At 41.6% G+C, this 22,732-nt stretch overlaps 1 protein-coding gene across 1 annotated transcript; it reads right to left on the bottom strand.

Annotated features, from left to right (window-relative positions):
* Nucleotides 1–1,446: 1,446 nt before the first annotated feature.
* Nucleotides 1,447–3,713, bottom strand: LOC109991058 (phospholipase A and acyltransferase 4). Its single transcript, XM_020643361.3, has 4 exons — nt 3,514–3,713; nt 2,944–3,052; nt 1,849–2,117; nt 1,447–1,662 (listed from the first exon to the last, which is right to left on the bottom strand). The coding sequence occupies exons 1-4, from the start codon at nt 3,526–3,528 to the stop codon at nt 1,540–1,542; spliced, it is 516 nt and encodes a 171-aa protein (XP_020499017.1). The 5' UTR covers nt 3,529–3,713; the 3' UTR covers nt 1,447–1,539.
* Nucleotides 3,714–22,732: the final 19,019 nt, after the last annotated feature.

Raw genomic sequence — 22,732 nt, 5'->3', positions numbered from 1 at the left:
TTTGAACTTCATACTATTTCAATAAAGCCACATTTGCAAATGTTATGAATTAATATTATGCATTTGTCTTCAAATGCAAGTAGTAATCGATTCGATAATACTTGGAATAAATGAAGATGCATGCTCATAAGATGCTCAATTTACAGCGTTGGGGTAAGAGTCGAAAATGTGAGAAATTACAACAATTGTACAGCGATACTGCAAATATATTCTGTCATATTTGATACCCTACAGAAAAAGAATTAGATTGGGATTTATTTGTAACATAAGACTACAGATTGTGGATGCTAAGATGCAAAACTTATTTTTTGCAGAGCAGGCCTGTTTGATGCTTCATGGGCGTCCGGCTGTGGGGGAGGAGTCTCAAAGACAAAATGTGTATGTGTTATGGGATATGTATGACATTGTGATCATTACTCAGCTGTCAGTTTGCACACACACACACACACACATTGACATGCACTTCAGTGGCCCACAGTCAAATCGTCTGCCCATGCATCCTGAAACACACAGATTTCTGTACTTTGACACTTCTGAGGATCACAACCTAAACTATCTGAGCTACATGCTAAAACTTTATCTCACATCTTTTCCCTCCAACATGAAACCAGGTCATTACCCTTTAAAATCATCTTTAAAAAGGTACTTTTTAAGATAATCTCCAATGTCCCCACCTGCCAGAAAAGGTCCCCGCTCCCAAAGTTTTCATTCACTGGTCCTCATGTAGACAGAAAAACAAGAACAATAACACACACAGCATGGATAGCTTATTGTGAAAATCTCTTCCTCCCCACCTGCCTCAGCTATAACAAGGATCCACATGTGAACAGTGGGTAGATTGTGATGCAGCACAATGCTGGCACAAATAGAACGAGGAAGAAACCCTTGACCAGACCTTATAACATTATTCAGAATTTTCTTCTGAGCTTCTTCTGTTTGAGTTTTAACCGTTAAACCCTCTGCTTCTGCGCCCTTCCAAAAACAATTATTGCCAAAGACACCAGTAATGATTATGTGCAGCGTTTTTTTTTTTAATTCTGAGGCGTTGGTGTAATGAGATAAACTGTGACTACAAGCAATGGTTGTCGTTTTTTTAATCTTAATCTACAAAAATGTTAACACACTGGTCTTTAAATTAAGATGAATATTAATTTCAGTATAGAATATTACATTTTTTTTAAAATAGTTCTCCATTGAAAATAAAGGAATGGCTTTTGTGGTTAAAGAAATTGAAAAAGGATCGATAACGAGAGCCTTTAATATGGTAAACAAATGACAAAATAGATAGTTTGTCACTTGATTTTATACATATATACATATATACATTTCAGAAAATCAAAAGTCATGGTGTGAAAGTATAAGTTGACGTACAGTTAAATCTAAGCGATGGTTTGTTTCCTTGCATCCATGGTTGAAATTAATGTTGATATTCATGACAACCAGTGACAGCTTTTTCATTTTGCAAAAAGTTTATTAACGGATTAACAACATTTACATCGAAATTAATTTGATATGAATTGCATTCTCATTGTCGTCACCTCACTTGTGATGTCTCCTCTCTTTTTTGTCATCATCTTTGAGCAGGCTGCCAATAAAAGCACCCAAAGCTATAAGACCAACACCCACTGCAGCTGCGCCTCCAATCACAGCTGCTAGTTTCACCTATGAAAGACAAAAGGAGTGTCAGGCTGATGGACAAAGATGTGTTCCCTCAAAAAAACATTTATCTATTCTATTAACAAATCTGTACATTCAAGGTTTCATTCATATTTTTCACCTTTTGTCTTGGACGACAGTTTGCACGTTACAGGTCCTACAAACAGAAATGTAAAGGCCACATATACCCACCTGTCTGGACTCTGCCTTTCCGTATCGTAGCTCTGTGGCAAAGTGCTCACAGTTGTGAGACGTGATCGAATACGGCTGCTCCAGACCCACCCTGCTACAGGCCTCCTTCACGATGGTGTGAGGGTCACGAGCTTCATACTCGTCGTCCATTAAGTTGTTGATTTTGAAACTGTGATGGCCGACCACCTCCCAGATCTTCTGACGCCTCACCTGCGCCGTGCTGCAATTTAAGAGCGTCAACATACCACCAAAAGGTCCGTGGTCATCATCTGGACGTGTGTGGGTTTAAAGAGGAGAGGAACAGGAAAGAAGTTAGAGGAGCAAATCCCACCAGTCCCTGTTTGCATCCAACCTATGGTTCCTTTGGGGCATGTCATTCCCCACTCTTTCCCTCCCTGATTTCCGACTCTATCCACTACCCTGTCTCGCTAGCCCCTCCCCCCACCTTAAAACAATAAAGTGAATTTGTGCATGAATATGTTTCTTAGAGGATACTTAACTAAGCCTTTACATTAAAATACATCCACCAGCTGATCATGTCCAACTAAAGTTAACAGTCAAAGAATAAAAACAGTAATTAATACAAATAAGTTTGTATTAGTTTAAGTTGGTTAAAGGCTTTATATGTGATTTTTTGATCCAGCAGATGTCGCCCTTGAGCACCAGCATGAAACCAAAACAACTCGCGCTGCATTGTTGTGTTAGCATGCTAATGCTAGCTATCTTTATTATGCTGGTATCTTCACACTGCATGTAAATTTACCTGAAATGAGCGTGATCTAGAAACACAGTTAAGCAGTGAGTACAGTATGTTATTCTTATTTTCTCTAGTCCCTCAATTAAACAACTTTTATACACGAGGGGAGGAGTCAGCCGGTTGTCCGGGCGATGTAAACAAACTGAAGATAGGACTCTGAAAACTCTGAAAACATCACAGACAGTGGGACTCGGGTGTTACACCCATTGTAGACAGTCATGACTCACAGAGTTATTTTCAGAGGATATACTTGATTTCTATTTTATTTAAGTGTTGAAAAATCACATATAAAGTATTTAAGTTGGTTGATTATCAAGTAACTGCAAACCTTTACTCACCAGGAGGGATTAAATGAATGACTTCATTTCCACCAATGTAGACAGCCCAGTGCTGATATGTATCACGGGAAATCTCAATGAGGTCCCCAGGCTGAGCACAGTGGTCAAACTGTAATGGTGCACAATAAAAATAACAAATATGAATTTTATATTTCTTCAGTTTAAATGCTTAATGAGATACCCTTTTTAGTTATTGACAAGTTTAAGTGCTACAGAACAATGTTTTACATTATTATTTTTTCATGTTCATGCACAGGGGGAAAAAAACAAAATGTGAAACCATCTGAATGACAATAAACTGCTCCAGTCTGCCATTTTGTCCTGATTTTCATTGCTGTCTTTATTATATACTTGCACATTTAAATATGTTAACAAATAAATGAATCTTACTTCTTAGTATCAGTGTAACTTATTTGTGTAAAGTCTCATTTTCTTGGTTAAAAAATACAATCCATAAGAGCTTAATATTAAAACAAATATAAAGAGTTCCATCTGGTTTGTTGTGGAAGCAGCTTCTAACCTTAAATATCTCTCGAGTGCTATCAGAGCTCGGTTCAGCAGGAGACTCACCAGTGTTGGAGCCATGTCGTCGGACGTCTGTCAGGTAAGAATAGAAACGACTTGCAGCCTATTAAATACAGCTGACCGCAAAGTTATTTCTGTTTCTATCTCAGAGATTAAACCTAGTGAATGACACCGAGATAGACACAGAGCTCAGATACACAAATTGGTGAACGCTTTATAACCCGGCAGTATGGCCTATATTTGCTAATTATTTACTTGTTGAGTCAACACAAATGTTGTATCTCTCTCTCTGACTGTGGGCAATAAAAGTACAGAGGTTAAGTTTCATTTCTCTAAAAATAAACTGGAGTTGCATTTATGCTGCTGCAAGCCTCTTGGGGTTAAGTTTCACACAAGTTGTAATTGTTATGTATCGATCAAATCGGCCTCAAAGAAATGATTGGCATTCCTCTAACATCAGTTACAGTAAAATAAAGACTTTATGTTTAATTTAAAGTGTCTTTTCATGGTGAAAAACTGGACAAAGCTGAACTAAAAGATAACTAATAAAGCACCTTTATGTTACATTCATTAATTTACAATGTGATGTTTAAGTCACATGCTAATGGTCACAGTTGTTGGCAGTGACCTGATGTTCATGCTTGATTATATTTATCAAGAAAATTACAACGATCTCACTTTATCAACACAGAGGCCATTTACCACTGTTCACCTTTGACAAAGAACATAGCATCAGGCGCAAAGAGAAACTTCCTTTATTAAAATACTTTCATTAAGTTTTCAACCAATTACCTGTAGATTGTTTCTTATATATTTTTTCAGAATAAATCATTTTAAAAAAATGTCACCGAAGCTTCAAGTGTTGGCTATATTCTTGGATTAAAGCGTTGATTATCAATATTTTTATTTAACTCATTCAAACAAATAGTAAATGGACTTGAGCTTGTATATTTATTTTCTAGTCTTCTGACTACTCAAAGCTCTTTTACACCGCAGGTCACACCTACACATTCACACACTGATGGTAGAGGCTGCTGAGTAAAGTGACCATCAGACTAACTAATCCATACATACACATTCATAAACCATCGATGAAGCAGCGGGAGCAATTTGGGGTTAAGAGTCTTGCCCAAGGACACATCGGACATGTGGCTGCAGGAGCTGGGGATCGAACCCTCGACCTTCCAGTTGAGAGACGACTCACTGACTGGCGCCACAGCTGCCTCAAAGTGGATAAATCCAGCCAACTTAACAGCTCTAATGTACACTTAAACTTGCTGTAAGGGATTTTCAGCTGCTTGAAAAAAAGAGTGAAATGAATATTGACGCCTCTTTATGATCTTTAACAGCAAACAAGCAACAGGACAGATGATTTTTTTGTATTCTGTAAATGCCATGGGGTAGACATCAGACAAAGTGATCAACTGAAATGTTTAGCAAAGAAAACACTTAAAACAAACACATTTAAACAGTTGTAGCTGTAGCAGAGTGACGTTTGGAATATCACACTGGGTGAACAGGAGGGGAAAAGATAGTTTCTTTGTAATGTTCAGGAAAGAGTCCAAGTTGTTGGACCTGGAAAATAAATTCCTCCCACAGGTTAATATGAAGTGCTTAAAACAGGAAGTGCTCAATCAGTCTAGCACAGGGATCTAACAGGATAGTTAGCTTGTCAGGATATTTGGAGAAATTCCCCACGCTCAGATCAATGCCGCTGGTCGTTTTATTAAACACAGCTGTGAAACAGTACATCCTGAATCCCGGCCAATAGTATTTTTCTTCTTTCCCATTTGTGTCCCTGTAGTTCCTCTTTAACATTCTGCTCTCTGTTGGTCGTCTTCACCTCACTGACAGCACACAGAAGCTTAGAGAGGAGAGATTTGACACCAAACATTCATCTCACTCCTCGTCTGTCAGCGCTGCCATTTACCACAACACCTGTTGAAGTGCGAGCCCCATCAGCCGTCACTCTGTTCACTGCTTTGTTCTGCTTCCTGAGATCATATACAGTAAGCATCTCTCTCAGAGCACTGGATCATCCCACTTAAGATCAAGAGTTTCACTTGAGATCAAAAATAACTTACAATCTATACATACAAGAGTGGAAAATGTACTTCTTTTAGACAACTTACCTCCTGATATTTCAGCTGTTACCTCTTTTTTTATTGAGTTATGGAGCTGGAGTAGAGCCATAAAAATGACTTTATTCTGCGTTAAAAGCTAACCCTAAGAGGACATATCATCCCCTTCTTCCACCTTTTCAAAGAATCCCCCTGTGGTCTAAATGAAACATCTGTGCTGTGCTTTGGTCAAAATATAACATGAATCAAGCACCAGAGGAGGTTTGTGACCCTGTATAAACCAGCTCTCTCAGAACGCTCCGTTTTGGTGTGTGTCTCTTTAAATGTAATGACCCCCCCCCGAGTTTTCCCCATAGACATCACTCCTCTGTAGTGAGAATAAAAATAGCCGACCTGTGCAAAAGTTTTGCTCTAGTCTGGGGGTGGAGTCTATGGGTGGAGATACCAGGGGAGGGGAGGGGATTTCTTTTTAACCAGAATCCCACTGTGACATCACAAGGAGAGCACATTTGAAACGGAGCATTTTTCTCTGTGTTGTAAGACTTATGCAGACCACAAACAAAGGACTGGATGGGTTTATTTCACATGTTGTGGGTCAGTAGACACTCAGGTTACCCAAATATATGTTCAGAAACACTGTAGAAATCTATTTTTCATAATATGTCCCCTTTAAACATCTGGTATGAATAATATATAATATGGAGCGACTGGGCACGGTGTGTATCTTCAGAGAGACACCATCATTTTCTAAAAAGTATTTTTGTGTTTGCTGTTTTTGTCTCATTTTGTATTCTTAACCGCCTCACACATTTTTTTCCTCCTTCCTTTCATAAATCCTTGTTTTATCCCCTCGTGTCCTGGCCTCTCATGTTTTCTTTCATCTCTCTCAATTACCTCATATCCTTTTATTCTTCCCCACCCGCACACCTCCACCTTCTCTCTCACCTGTCTTCTCTTGGCCTCTGACCTTTTCACACAGGAAACTTGAGAGTGAAGCTGTGTGTGTGTGTGTGTGTGTGTGTGTGTGTGTGTGTGTGTGTGTGTGTGTGTGTGTGTGTGTGTGTGTGTGTGTGTGTGTGTGTGTGTGTTTGAGGGGTTTAATCAGACCCTGAGGCAGAATACGGAGCTCTCATCTCAGACTCAGACCCCCCTCGAATCTCTCCTAATCCCTCCTTGTGGGTGCAGACTACCTCTCCTCCCAGCAGTAAAATCCCCCTGGTGAGCTTAAACCAGCAGACCTCCACTTTATCCCTCCTCCTCCTCCTCCTCCAGTCGGCCCTCCTCCTCTTCTTCTTCTCGTACTGTAAGCTCAAGCAGAAAGGCAGTGCAGTGTCAGACGTCGGCCTTTGATATGCAGATTTCCTCCTCTTCTTCATGTCTTTTCAACGTATTGACTAGCAGTGATGCGAGCGCAGCAGCAGCGTGGTCCTCGGCCTGATGCTCTGAGGGGAGGGGAGGAGACTCTGATGATGAGTTTCTGCTTAGTCAGTGATTTGCCCTCTCTCTTCCCTCAACCTGTTTTAAAAAAAAGAAACCACTTCAATCAGCTGGGAACAATGCGTGCTCAGGAGTTTAGACCAACCGCACAAACACAGGGAAATGAGGGAAAAACTCAAGCTGACGATAAAAAGGTTAAATGGAAAGTGATTGGTTATTCCCTCACCTTACACAGAGACAAACAACGAGCGGCGGTAATGACTTGAGGTCATGACCAGGGCAACAGAGGGTTGTCAGGTGGTCAGGAGTTTAGAAAAACTGTAGAAACGGCAGCAGAGAGAACTCCCATGATTCAATGCCAGCCTCGACATCATCTTTTTGTAATTGTTTGATTGAGAGCCCCCTGGTGGTGGAATTCACATACTGCGTGTTTAACTACATACAAGATTCAGACAAGACTTTGTAGTGATGAGTTGAGCACTTTTTCTTTTGTAAAATATAAAATATCTTGGAGTGGTGCAGAGGCCAAAAAGTTATCCTGTCATCCTGCAGATTGCAGAGGAATTTAAAGGAAACAAAAAAAGTTGTAAAGAGTCGATATTTGGTTATTTTCTGCCTTGCCAACTTGTCCTACACTTCTGCCCGCTGCCCGTCTGAGGCCTTTTTCCTGTAACCACATTGAACCGCAGTCAGACCGTAAATCACACGGGCCGTCTGGCAGGAGTCATGGATCATCGTACAATAGTTAATTAAAGACCGATCAATCCCTGTGCCACCGGTTCTTTCTTTACACCGAGTCTACAGAGAGCAGTCCCACGGTGCCTTCATCCCAGGGAGGAGGAGGAGTGGGAGGAGGAGGAGGAAGAGGTGGAGGAGGAGGAAGAGGAGGAGGAGGAGAGAAAGAAGAGGAGGCAAGCGAGCAGTGGAGGGGGAGAAGAGAAGAGGAAGGAAGAGAGGAGGTGTAGGGCGCATTGAGAGGTCACAGAGGTGGAGGAGGACAATGAGCAGTATGGGAAAAGGAGGAGGAGTATAAGAGAAGGAGGAGAAGCAGGAGGAGGATGAGTAAGAGGAGGGGAGTCTGAGTGGAAGAAGTGGAGGTGGAGGAGAGGAAAAGGAGGAGGAGAAAATAAGGTGATGGATGAGGAGAGGTAGATGACTTGAAGGAGGAGTGCGAGGAGTCATGGAAGTGTAAAGGAGGTAAAAGAGGAGTAGTGAAGGAGGACTTGAAGGGAGATGTAAGTGGACGAAGAAGAGCTGGAGGAGGTGAAATATTATGAGGTGGAAGAGGAAGCAGAAGAGGAGGATTGGATCTTGAGGAGTAGAAGAGGAGGAGGGGGAGAAGAAAGAGAAGAAGGAGGAGCAGGAGGTGAAGAAGGAGGAGCTGGAGGAGCAGGAGGGGGAGGAGGAGGAGCAGAAGGAGGCCTGTGCTGTTTACTCAGGACTACAAAAAGAAGCTGTGACACATATTTGCTCAGAGGACAAAGCCTCACAGGCTCTCTGGCACCAAATGAAAGACGTGTTTCAAAAGTGAATATAACTCTTCACTTTTCCCTCTCTCTTTTCTCTGAATCGCCAACTTTTAGGAAAATGAGTTTTGTGCCAGTTGCCATGGTGATTGGTCAAGCACAGTGGGCAGTGGAGAGTAAGGGGGCAGCTCAGACCAAAGTTCACTTTTTTACTGTAGGTGGCACACTGTGCATAATTACACTGAGAGACAGTTTACATACTGAAAAGAGGACGGTGATACAAGAGGAGCGAGCAGAGGGTTTAACATGATGAATAAACAAACAGGAGTTTTCCCACTGAAGGCCAATTAGACAAGTAAACTTGGAAGTGATTTATAACCTCTGCACAAAGCACGGGGTCTACTTGCATTAATTGATCCCGTCTCAAAATGGGACGGACAAGACAGGAACTTTTTACACTTTAGACAAATGTTGAGGTCTTCAAAGGCCGGATTCATGATCTAAAGGTGAACTACGAGGGCATCCAGCAAAGGCCAGGATTTGAAGATGTCTATCAAAACGCAACATATCAATCAATCATACCTTTCTTTGTTCTCGAAAGGACTTTGAGGTTTCTCTCATTTCCAAATGCTTTCGAGATTGAAAGCACAGTAAAACAAGCAAAAAACAACAACAACAAACCCTTAAAAATGAATTACAAAAACCACTGAGATCAATTAAAACACTTACAATTCAAAACAAAGTTGCTAGAAAAAGCTTGAGGGACTTCAAGAACGAGCCAATCAGAAGAAAGGGTCATGTAGCTGCCTGGATTCCACTCCAACAAGTCTGCGATGTAAGGTGGAAGTTTTCCAATGAGAGCCTTGAAAATATATAAAAAACAATGCATGTTGCGCCTCTCTTCAAGAGAAGGCCGATAAATACTTCCAGAACTATAAGAATAATGTCAAAATGTGGTCGGTGAAACGATCAAACTCAGCCGTTTATTTAAGTTGAGGTGATGTTGCACTTTTTTTTTTTTTTACTATTCTGTACCATGATCAATCAGTCAATCAGACATTATTTGTGTGTTTGATATCTGCATTTGAGGGATCAATGCAAAAATGTGTTTATCTATATCTGTCTAACTCTAAAGATCGAACATAGATCCAAGAAAGATATCGGCTGATATATCGGTATCAGATATTTTCTCCCCAATATCGATATTAGTATTGGACCAACATGTCGGGATATCAATCAATCAATCAAACCTTTATTTATTCTCGAAATGTATTAATAATTGAATATTATTTCTAAATATAATTTCATTTTATCATCATTGTATTACACTATCAGTTCTCTCTCACCAGCAGAGGGCGCTATATGGATTACAACAAGCAACATAACTCTCCAGAATGTCAAAGGTTTTTGAACAAACATGAGCAGTTACTTTCCAGTTGAGTGACCATCTTGTCTTTGTTATATCTTTTCCACAAATGTTTGATAACTGCATTTGAGGACTCAACGCAATAAATGTCTATACCTACTTTTAGCTATCTCTGCAGATCGAAGCTAGATCAAAGAAAGATATCGCCCGATATATCGGTATCAGATATTTTCTCCCCAATATCAATATTGGTATCGGACCATAAAATGCCATATCGGTCAGGCCCTTCAAAAAACGTATGAAAACCCATCTGTTCAACTCAGACTGAGTTAATTGTGTTGTTTTGTTTGTGTATTCTCATGTAAAACGTCAAAATTAAAGATATTATTATTATTATTAGGCTATTAAATACAGCAACAGCTTTTTAAAATTTTAGAAATATAAACTTCACAGAGCATGAACTCTAAACTTTCTAGTTTATAAAGAATTAAAAGAGAGCAAAAACTAGATTCTTTCCCCCAAAATATCTCCTCAAATTGTGCACAGTATTGTCAAGGAGCACGCATTGGTCCAAAGTGGGACTCCACCAACTGTAAAAACAAAAGCCTCTTATCTGTGCGAGCCAGTTGAAGCCAAGAAAATGTTTCTGAGAGGAGACGTGAAGAGAATGGAGAGGGGAGAAAAGATGCCAGGCGACTGTGGAGATGCCATCTCTGAAAGTCAGATGACATGCCAAACGAGCTCTGTGGAGCTCCCGGCCAATGAAACTCAGAGCAGCTATAGCAGCATGGGATGATGGTGGATGATGGTTATGATGTGAAAAGGGCCCTCGGGTCCCCTGTGCAGACTTCCTGCTTCGGGCCAATCATCCAGATTGAACTCATAACACAGTGTTCCCGACATCCCCCAGGAACTGGTGTGACCCTGAATGCAGCTCTGACCTCGCTCTGCAGGCTCTGGCCTCGGTTAATCATATACATATTGATTATGCATCTAAGTTTCTGTGTTTGCAGACTTATATAACTTAAGTAACTTTTTTTTATTATATAATATTGGTGTCTTTTTATGCATTTATCTATGAGTCCTGATAATTGTAAATGGACTTGAGCTTGTATAACGCTTGTTCAGACTACTCAAAACGCTTTTTTACACTGCAGGTCACACCTACACAATCACACACTGATGGTGTAACGTGACCATCAGAAGTAACTAATCCCTTCATACACATGCCTACACCGCTGACGAAGCAATGGGAGCAACTTGGGGTTAAGCATCTTGCCAAAGGACACGCCGGACATGTGGCCGCAATAGCTGGGGATCAAACCCCAGACCTTCAGGTTGAGAGACAACCGACCAACTGAGCCACAGCCGCTCCAATTTAATATAATTGTCTGTGCTGGAGAAGTTGAGGAAACAAACTCATCAGATTTCAGTGAAGTGTCAGACTCAGCAGGCGGAAGGTGGACGATGATTCACAGAGAGAAAGAAGCCGCCTTCTGCCCACCCTCTGTGGTCTCCTCTGAGATCTCATCCATGTGACGGAGAGAAAACAGAGACTATTTTAAACCAGCAGGAAGCAGTCGAAAAAGGTGCAGATGACTCACTCTAAACACACTGCTTTTTACTCGTCTGTCGGTTTGGAAACGATTCCCAAAGTGAACAGACGAAGAAGAGGAAGGAGCGGTGAAGAAAATGATGTGGCTTCTTTTTTTTTTTCTTCAATTTTTTCAAACAGCACAAGTAATAATACTCGACAGTTTTGAATAAATACAAAAGTTCATTTTTGCTACCAGTGTTTCAAACTTCAGCCAGGTCATGAAAGCTTTCACATTAGTGGTCAGAACATGAGGAGTCTGGTAGCTCTTTCCCATGAAAAAAAAACCTTCTGTTTGTGCATTCAATAAAAAAAGAGACCCTAAGACGTCTCTGGTTTGGTCGGAATAAAGACGAGGAGAGAGCATATAGCGTGAGAGGAGAGAGCAACCGAGACTAACAAGAAAAGAAAACAGGAGCCAGGCCTCCCTGAACAAGACATCACAGGGCAGCCTTAATAACTGTGAGGCAAAGAGCAATGTGAAGCAAAAGAAGATGGGACGTAATGACAATCAGAGATGTTGAATCCATCTTGAATCTGGAAAGCTGATTTACAATTCTGCAATTCACTTAGCAGACGCTTTTATCCAAAGCGACGTACATCAGAGAGTAAGAACAACACAAGCAAGGATCTAGAAAAAAGGGAACAATGTCAGTAAGAGCAAACGATCAGCTTTGAGTCTGATTGGACACACAGGTGCTGACAGGAAGTGACCAGAGGCAAAGCACAACATTGAGGGCAGTTCTTGAGAGCTCTAATCAGTATAGAAACCATCTTATAAGTCGTCGTTATCAAACAAAAACCATCGTCACTACCATCATCATCATCAATAATATGGAGACCATCATCATTAAGTTAGTAGGTATTCATGAAAGAGCTGGGTCTTTAGCTTTTTCTTAAAGGTACAGAGGGACTCTGCAGATCCAATGGAGTTTGGAGTTATGGAGTTCATTCCACCACCGGGTGGCGACAGAGGATTTAGTTCTAATCAGGTATTAATCTGTCTCATTTTCTATAGAGACATTAAAACAAACATCACAGTATCTTCAAGCTTTCCAGGTATTAAGGTATTAGTTTGTAGGACGACTCATTAGAAGTGCTACAAATGACTCTCTGATGAGCCGTTGCCGACCCACAGAGCTCCTGTTGTTCAGGCGACCTGCTTTCTGACACAGCAGCTCAGCGTGAAGTGTTTGACAGGACGAGCTCTTACACCTTTTTGTCTGCGAGTCGTCAGCTGATTCTGGCATGAGCGCTGCCCCGCTGACACATCATGACATTGTTTGCACGAGGCCCCGGCCATGGATGATTGATTACCCCTTATCTCCCCCTGTCGAATCAGACACTTAATTGAGCGTGGTTTGGTTACAGATCCCCGTTTCTGTGTCCATGAAAGGTTTGGCCGGCCGCTCCATCTTCGCCCCTCGCGATGAATGGCCACATTCTGGGCCCAGACCATGCTGTGGGCGGTGCCTTTGTGTTCCGCTGACTGATTGCGCTTGGGGTTGTTGAGCAGCTTCCAGCAGATTGTTACTGACTTGATCTGACAGTGCTGGTGACTGGCAGCGCCGGGCACTAGCATCCACTGCCAGCGAGGACAGCTGCAGAGAGCGGGGGGCAACTCTCAGGCACACTGACCCACTGCGGAAAATTCAGTTTCACAGTTGAAAGTGTTTCCTGCTACAGATGTGCTCTGAGCAAGATGTTTACTCCCTAATCAGTGGTTCAACTCTGCAGGGAAGTTGCATTATTTAATGGGCTCCACATAGCAATTCCCAACGTGTTTTTTTAAATTTGATTTATTTTGTTTGATGAAAATTTTCCCTCTTCCTTCTTTATAGTGGGACATGCTACACACACATCTGCCTGAGAGCACAAACAGGGTCTATAGAAATGAGGGGGCTGCACAGGGACCGCCGCCCCGAGCAGTTTGGGTTTTGGTGCCTTACCAAAGGGCACCTCGGAAGTAAACAGGAAGTTAACTGGCACTTCAACCAGCTACCCACCCAATTACTTGGTATACTTGGTACCTACCGTTGAGCCTCCAGTTCCCAAATCAAGTCCCTACTGACAGAGGCGCTGCTTGTCAACAGGGAAGGCCCCAGGTCACCCCTGAGGGCTGACAAACTTTGAACCACAGCAGTGGCTAAAAATGTTTGCAATGACAGTAGGAAAACTCCCTAAGGGGGGCCCCATCTGGCAGCACTCACTCTCATTGTGCTGCTAAGAGTCACAGGCATTATTGCTTTGAAAACCAACATTTGTTAATGAAAATCACCGAAGGAAAATATAAGGTTCTTAATTTTCTTTAAATTAAAGGTTGAAAATAAAGATATTCTCAACTTTGGAAATAAAAACATGTTCACATTTCACATTTTTGTTGGTGTCAGATCATTTATGAATTCCAGTTGGAGGTCCCCCCTGAATTTTTGCCTAGGGTCTCAACAGACTAGACTCACCACTGCTTACAGATCTGAGCTGATTTGGGAACTTAGCAGAAAAAAATCAGTAAATTTCACTGCTAGCAAATTTGAGGGGACGTTGATGTTTATGTCCTGTGATGAAACTGCTCCATTATGTCACATTTATGCATTTCTATAGGTCGTGTCTTACCTCCTGAGATCACCTTCCCCACCTGGTAGATCTCCCACTGTGAAGGGAAATATCAGTAAAATATCAAGAAATGATCAGGAGTATATATCTAAAAAACTTCTGTAGAGTAGGTGCTGTGTTATTATTGTGGTTTTGTGATGAGATAATTTTGGCACAAAGGAGACGACCAAACTGGCAGCCTCTGCACTTTTTAATTAGCTTCTTTAGTTTCCAAGAGTTTTTTTTTTTTTTTTTTTTGTTCCTGAACAATAAAGCTCTGTCCAGAGTTTATCTACAAAAACAAGCACTGACCTTTCAAAACAAGGTCAGAGAGAAGTGTGCAAGTCTTTAGTTACTCTGTGACGAAGGTCACAAACATGGACTCCTACACTTTGTTTTGAAACTTGTCTCTATCTTCTCTTTTGTTTACTTTTCAGAAGCTTATCCGGTCAGTTTTTAAACCTTTATTGAAAGCTCCTTATTTGTTAACTTTGACAATTATGGTCTCTCTTCCAAAGTAAAATCTAAATAAGCGTTCAGATATTTCTCTTTGAGGTTGTTTAAGTGAAATAATCCATGCTAAATGAGCTTTCAAGAGTAGGAAGTGAGGGCCAAAACGCCCGTACATGCTGACAAAGTCGTTCAATATCAAGATGGATTCAAAGTGGCTTTCGGATGCAGGAGAAGAGGCCAAAGCTCCTCTATGCACTTGCCTCTGGAAGTGAGGAGAGACGAAAGCCAGATTGGCCCTTGCGGCATTGACCTCGTCTGAACTCCCCACATCACACGGACCCGATTCCTTTTCAAAGCCTCTTTGCCGAGCAGCCGCTTTCCTGAAAGAAAAATCCTCAAACGGCAAACACTCGCAACACGTCTTTCCATTTGTACAGCTGGATGCTTAATGAGGCGGTGCAGGTTAAGATTCAGGTTAAGTGCTGAATGTACTACAGCAGCGTGAGCTCTCTGGAGACCCGAACCGACGACCTTTCTGTTCATTAGCTGCTTTCTCTGCCTGCTAATGGATACAGTAGACGGGCTTGAGATTGCTGCCGCAGCCTCACATCTCAGATTGTAGTTTGTTTCTCTCTCAGCGTGTCAATATTTCAGCGTGGGACAAACCTGCAGGTAGAATATCTTTGATTTTGATTTTTAAACGAACACCTGCTGCGATTAAGAGGAAAATAAAATCCAGCTGCATCAAATGAAGGACAGAGTGGCAGAGCTCTGCGGTCCTTTCTGCATAAGCTTTCAGGTGGCTGTGACAGAAAGCAGACACGCGTCACTGAGATCCAGCGTCACTGAGATCCAGCATCCCTGCTGCGGCGCCATGGGAAATAACTAAATCTTTTGATATCTAAATGTCTGTTTTACTAAAATGTTTTCTTAGTCTCTCACGTGTGGTATGAGACACAGTTTAAAGGAAACAGTTGTTACAAATGCCTGAAAATATTCAACTGTTTTAATTTCAGAGTACAGTGGAATTTCTTCTCTTTTTTGACCACTGTAGGAATTAGTTGTGAGCCAAACACTGAAATGTACAACTGAAGAAAAACGCACATTAAAGCACATCGAGCAGTAACAAACAAGAACAACACTGTTTATTATTTGGAGTCATGTTTCCAGCCACCTGAGGAGTAGTAGTCCATTATTCAACTGCTTTAAATTATCTATTTTCCACTGTCTTTGGATGAAATGCCTCTTCAGCTGCTAAATGCTCCAACATGTTCACAAGCTAGCCACTTGCTCGTTCAGTCCTTTTGCTTGATGCTAAGCAGGTGATGTACAAGAGGCTTTAAAAAATGCCCCTTAGCTTGAAAATACAAGCCATCGTTGCAACATATTGAACCAGACCAAAATATTTCAAATAATGGATTATAATTATTTTAAAAGTTTAATATTGAAGATATCTACTGAGTGAAATGATAAAGGTATCTTACTATCTGATCATTAAGGAAACATGCTATGTTGAAGTGCTGGCTTCTCTGACAACAATGCAGCAGCCAGTATGTCCTCCTTCTAACTTTAGATTCTGCTCCTGAATGCTCTGGATTTGTTTGGACCAGAGAAGGTAGGCGCTTTTAAGACCCCCCCCCACACACGGCCGTTTTGGACGCCCCTCGGTTTGTCAGATATGAGAGCAGTTATCAGGTCAACAGGTGTTGCAGCGATGGAAGCGGTCAAGAGAAGTGGTTCAGATAGAAGTGATTGTACCCGACCTAAAAAGCCTCTGCATGTTTCTAATAAGCTCCACGAGCAGAAACGTGCTCAAACTAGGATCAATATTGGAGATGCTTTTGAAAAATGGAGAGAGGTTAGAACATAGAAAGGTTTACAGACCCATGCAGAGCTGGATAAACACTGAAGCTTCAGAGTCCACCACATGGTGACCTGAGTGAGCATAGACTCTAGAGAGGGGGGGGGGGGGGGGGGGAGACAGCTCTCTACAATGTTTAGAATTTAGTACAGTTTAGTGCAATTTAGTGCAGTACCCATTTTAACCACTAGGTGTCAGAGTTACATATTGCTCCTTTAAAGCAGCAAAATGTCTTTATAATGAGGTTTTCTGCAGCGTACAGCTCTATGAAAACCATTTACCCTCTGACAGCAGGCCCACTGGCAGAAACGCTCCCGCTCCACGGAGACGTTTCAGTTTAAACACAGTAAAGAACACCGTGTGAGACTCAGACTTTATTGGTCCTGACAGCACTGAATGCTGCTGGTAAATGTGTTCACCAGGGCCTGATAAGAAGTTATGTGTCTGTCTGTGGTTTAATGTTCGACATAAACTCTAAATGTAGATCCTGAGGGCCAGTTTAGGTCCCATCCTGCCTCCCCCCGTTTCCCCGTTTCCTGCGGGAAACAGAGAGAAAAGGGGGGGGCGGCACTGAGCACCTGTCTCTCTAAAATCACAGCAGAGCACAAGAGCCACTGGCCCTCAGGATCGTTAATTCACCGTGACTATGTACAGAACAGTTGTGCGTGTTAGTGTAAACATTACGTTTGGCTGGTCGCCATACCATCCTGCCATCAGACAGCTGAGGCTGAACAGAGGGGCGAGCTGAGGCCGATCCCAGAGGAGAGATCTCCTCAGAAAGAAGCTTCTGTCTGAGCCTGATGGAGAATCACAGTTTACTCTTTAACAAGTTTAACCTTCTATTTCACAAGCATGTGTTTGCAAATCCTTTTTTCTCATGCATGAGGAAGTCCCTCGCTCACCTGCTAACCCATCTTTAGGATGAGTGTCATCACATGTTTCTGTGATGGGCTACTTACTGTGGAGCTAAAATCTATAAAGCATGGTAAATACTGCTGAAGTTAACAGGTTGATCATTATTCTTGGGATGAATTCAAAAGATTTAATTTTAAGAGTGAATTTGTTAACTTAAGGAATAAGATAAATGCTTAAAGACTTAATGTGTGATTTTTCAAACTTAAATGTAGAGATCAAGTATATCCTCTGAAAATAACTCTGTGAGTCATGACTGTCTACAATGGGTGTAACACCCGAGTCCCACTGTCTGTGATGTTTTCAGAGTCCTATCTTCACTTTGTTTACATCGCCCGGACGGCCGGCTGACTCCTCCCTTCGTGTATAAAAGTTGTTTAATTGAGGGACTAGAGAAAAGAAGAATAACATACTGTACTCACTGCTTAACTGTGTTTCTAGATCACGCTCATTTCAGGTAAATTTACATGCAGTGTGAAGATACCAGCATAATAAAGATCGCTAGCATTAGCATGCTAACACAACAATGCAGCGTGAGTTGTTTTGGTTTCATGCTGGTGCTCAAGGGCGACATCTGCTGGATCAAAAAATCACATATAAAGCCTTTAAACTAGCTAGCCATTTCTGTTTTACTGATACTTGCTTGTCTTGGTTTGGACATTTGGACATTGGTTTGTTCATTTATTGTTTGACTGATATTTTTCCTACATTGAAGGACTCTGCTGTAGTTAGAAGCTTTCCTGCACGACATCTTAAACTCAGGTGAACCAAGTGTCTTCTTGCAAGACAAAACGTGACTACAGTGCGTAGCAGATTTAATGAAGTGTACCCATGTGGCACTCTTTAATCACGCAGATTAAAACAAACCTCCAAAAGTTGTTTACAACATCTATCAGTCCATCCCAAAGCAAGAGAAGGCACAGTACTGTTTACACTCTTTGTCTCCATCACACAGGAAAATAAATACTAATTAAGGTATGTCCTTTTCTCGTCCCCTGCCCTGGACAGTGTATGCAATAAAGATTTAATGGTTGGTGTTGGGGCGATGGTGATGGTGCTGGTGGCAGCCATAGATCTCCGCCTCAGCCTCAATCCAAACAAAGCACTCTGGGTACAAAGCCCCGAGGAGCGTCTCCAGGAATAGCTCCAGTCAGACACCGCTCCAGACCTTATAAAGCCAGGTACAGAGCCCAGATGCCAGGGATGGGATAGAGCTGAGATACTGCAGGTCTTGTCTTTACAGCCCAGACATGTTTCTCTCCCTTTACCCTCTAACACTCTGCTGACAGGAAGCGCTGTAATACATCAGGACTTGGGTGACTTTCACACAAACGGTAAATGGTAAATGGACTTTACACCGCAGGTCACACCTACACATTCACACGCTGATGGTAGAGGCTGCTTTGTGAAGCGACCATCAGAAGTAACTAATCACATTCATACACATCCCTACGCCTCTGATGAAGCAGTGGGAGCAACTTGGGGTTAAGTGACTTGCACAAGGACACATTGTATATGTGGCTGCAGGAGATGGGAATCGAGACCCCAACCTTCCGGTTGAGAGATGAGCGACTCTAGCTACAAACTGAGCTACAGCTGCCCAATAGAAAACAAGCTGCATGTGTTTTGCATTTCTAAGCAACTTAATTTCAGTTACTGCTGCATGTCTTTGGACAAGGTTGACCAGGTGCCAACAGGCCAAGTGTGGGACAATAAGGTTTGAACACCATAGGTACTTTAAATATCCTTCCATATAATGTACAAATAACCCTAAAAAATAAACACTTCTATTGAAACCATAAGCTAATAAATATCAAGAACTGAGACTGATCCGTTCACCATGCAGACTCGTTTGTAGGCCAGATGCAGTTTTCTTCTTTAGCCTGTGTTATGTTCTTACAATGACATCATTATATTAATAGTAACTTGCATATTTTATCATTCTTGTAAAGACAACATTTTGTTTCCCCTCAGTGTTTGTGTGCAGAGCTAAAGCTTCATAACCTCCACTGGCTCCCCATCCCCCAGCGTATCAACTTCAAACTTCTCATCATCACCTACAAAGCCCGATACAACCTGGCTCCTCCCCCTTTACCTGTCTGAGCTCCTCCAGCGGCACACTCCCACCTTGACTCTGAGGTCTACTGACGCGAACCTCCTGCCCCCCCGTCCCCCTACAGGACAAACCATCAGTCCAGGGGGGACAGGGCCTACTCCATGCCGCTCCCACCCTCTTGAACTCTCTCCCAAAAAACATTAGAGATCCCTCCTCACTCACTTCCTTCAAGAAATCCCTCCCATCCTCCCTCCTTACATTACTTCTTTGTTGTACTGTCCTAGTTTTTGGTTGTGTTTTTTGGTTGTTTTTTTTCCTTGTCAAAGCATTTTTGAGTTTCTAGAAAAGCGCTATATAAAACCAATTTATTATTCTTATTATGAAGCAGCATAAGACCTCTAGTGGGGAAACACTAAATACCGGTATTTCATATCTAGCTCTTTTATGGTCATCACATTAGTGAGATTTATCACCACTGATAGTAAAAATGGTTTGTATGAATGGGTGCACTTGGTGTTTGTGAAACGATAGTACAGTTCTTTATTCCAGATAATAAAGCAGTGGTTTTGAACACAAGGCGTTTAGAGGCTGCGGTATCTCAGGAGCTGTTTTTATTTGAAGCGTCGATTTTTCTTCTCTGCTGATAACCCCGACTTGTCAGTGCAAAGATTTTCCTCCTGGAGTAAACATTATTATCTTTGTGAGAACGTTACTCATTTCCTGACTTCAGTCCTTACCTGGAGCCGGAACAGGAGGAGGACTTTTACAGACGCGGATCAGAGTGACCTTGGTGCTTTGATGGTGAGAAAGCAGAGGCAGAAAGTGTTTGAGCCGGTCTCTAATAATGTGGGAGCAGGATGTTTAGGACGGACAGGGTTTCCTGCTCAACAGATTCTCTATCTGCTCCTGTAGCTCTCCCACTCACCGCCTCAGTGTAAAGCAACTTCTAAAGATCCGTACCGGCCTTCTACTGATGCCTGACTCTGATTACACAACAGGAGAGGCAACATTCAGCACAGGGATGTGGATGTTTACCTGCAGGGAGGACGGAAGGCTGGCCGTGCTAGCACTGTTAACGTTAGCCACACTCTGCAAACCAGATACATCAGTTACCTGCAGAACATTTTGAATAAATTGAGCTACATTTTTAATGTTTCCTGATTGTTTTTGTTACTTTTACACTAGTTGGTTTGCCTAAACTTCAATTTCCATTTAACAGACGATAGGATTTGAGTTGCTAGGAACAGCCCTGATGAAGATATCATAAACAGATAGTTTGTCACTGCAATGGACTTCAACACTCTTTCTGTTCACAGCAGCAATAACAGCTACTCTATTCTTCTAAATAAGGGTCCATGGATGTCCCAAGAATAACAACGATGAGCTCTCAAACCTTATTCTGGGGTTTTTATTACATTAAAATGTAGTAACTGAAGGGCTGGGTGATATGGACTAGAATAAAATCTAAAAAATTCTCCCTGTCTTCTAAAACAAGTTTTGCTTATTTTATCAATAAACTTCAACAAAAGCAAACTACATTTTTAAGAGGATTAATAGAGTAACCTGAGTTTTCCTTTGTGGAGTTAAAGTCCAAGTTGTGAACCAAAGAGTTGGAAATCAGGGAGAGAGAGAGAGAGAGAGAGAGAGAGAGAGAGAGAGAGAGAGATAGAGAGAGACAGAGAGATAGAGTGGGAAACGACTCACATAAAAGGATTCACAAGCTTGATTTGAACTCCGGCTGCCCACTTAAAGGACAACAGCCACTGTACATGGGTTGCACCAACTAACCTCTAGGCCACCGGCGTGCACTGTATAGTTTCAGGGTACGGCAAAAGTTCAGATGACACAGATTTAAAATAAGGGGGAGATGAAGATCAACAAAGAGCAAAGTTTTGTGTGTACTCGAGCATTAAACTTAGGCCACAAGCAGATGGTGAAGAACACATTGACAAAAATAGATAAATAAATAATATTAGAGTAGAACAATCCAAGGCCCACTCTTTATTATTATTATTTTTTATTTTTTTTCGGATGAGTTAATATGCTCTGTTCCTCTTTTGCTCTTTTTATTTTATTCTTTTATTTTTATTTTTCCCTTCCTGTTTGCTCACTCTTCTTCTCTGTAGTAGAATGACCTAACAGAAATATTTATCCATGCATGTATAGATGATTTACTTACAGGTAGATCTTCTAAACAAACCATATACAAATGTATATCTGCTCATTCTGACAGTTTATGTTGTTTTTCTTCAAAACTATTAAATAAAAAGTATTAAAAAAAACAAAAAAAAAATTCAAATGAACAAAATTGTGGCTGGAGGGCGAAGACCTATAAGTGCCAACCAGCCACTCTGTAGAAAGTAGACAACGGGGTGGGTGTGAACTACGGGAGCGGCATCGTAAGTCAAGAGAAAATCTAAAATGAATCTTTTGAAAATCACAAATGTATCACAAGTATGATTGATCTATAACACTGATTCATCTCTCAGCCCTACAGTATGTTCCTGTAATGCTCTTGAGCTGTCACACTGGTTAACATCCTTCTGTACGTCAGACTGCAGTGACTTAAACAAACACAACTCTCATTTCACAGCCATGAGCGTGGTAGCTGTCGTAGAACTCATGGACACAAATACATTTTCGATCGCACTTTAAGGGTGACCTGCTGAGGTTTACATGTACGCATAGTGATCGTGACACCAGGGAGTGAGTGTGAGAGGAAAGAGTGGTAGGGTGATGATTCATCCGTGTCCAACAGGCTGTAATTACTTCATTGTCACAGACAGAAATAGGGTATATGGATGCTGTTTAAATGGCCTTTTAATAGCACAGAGGGGTACTTAGTGATTTCTAATCATCGGTGGCAGCAGTGGGGTGTAATTCCGCTCCTTAATCTGATCTCATTAGCGGGTCCCCGTCTGCAGCGGTGATTTATATTGATCGTCAGGACCCGCGGCTGGAGCGCTGGAAGTTAATTAAGCGATAGACGAGGAAACAAATTAGTGAGTTTGAAATGTTGGTGTTGTTGTAAAAGGGAAGTCCTGCTGAGGTTGAGAAGACATAAATAAAAGTGTGTCCTAAAGGGTGTTTGTGTAGTTTACAGACACTTACTTAAGATTTGTTTTCCCCATGTCATTCTTCCTGATTGCATTTATTAAACTGATTAATCATCAGAGAGTGTTCTCTTTTGTTTACTGCTTCATATTGCCTCTATTCTTGTTTTTGTGATTCTCAGGTTTCCATGATAATTAAGGCTCTCAGACTTAGCTTTAACAAATGCTAAACAAGGATTATAGTTGACATCTGTTGGACTACAAAAACCCAACCAATGGATGCACATTTTTCACATAGCAAGTAGAAGCATTGAATTCAAGCTAAACCCTTGTGTTGGTTCGTCATTTAAAGTACATTTGGTGGGTGTTGGATAGTCTAGCGATGGTCCATAT

The sequence above is a fragment of the Labrus bergylta genome, chromosome 18 (assembly GCF_963930695.1).
Source record: "Labrus bergylta chromosome 18, fLabBer1.1, whole genome shotgun sequence".
Classification (NCBI taxonomy): Eukaryota; Metazoa; Chordata; class Actinopteri; order Labriformes; family Labridae; genus Labrus; species Labrus bergylta.
The sequence above is the reverse complement of the archived record's forward strand: the minus strand, read 5'-3'. Positions and strand labels throughout refer to the sequence as shown.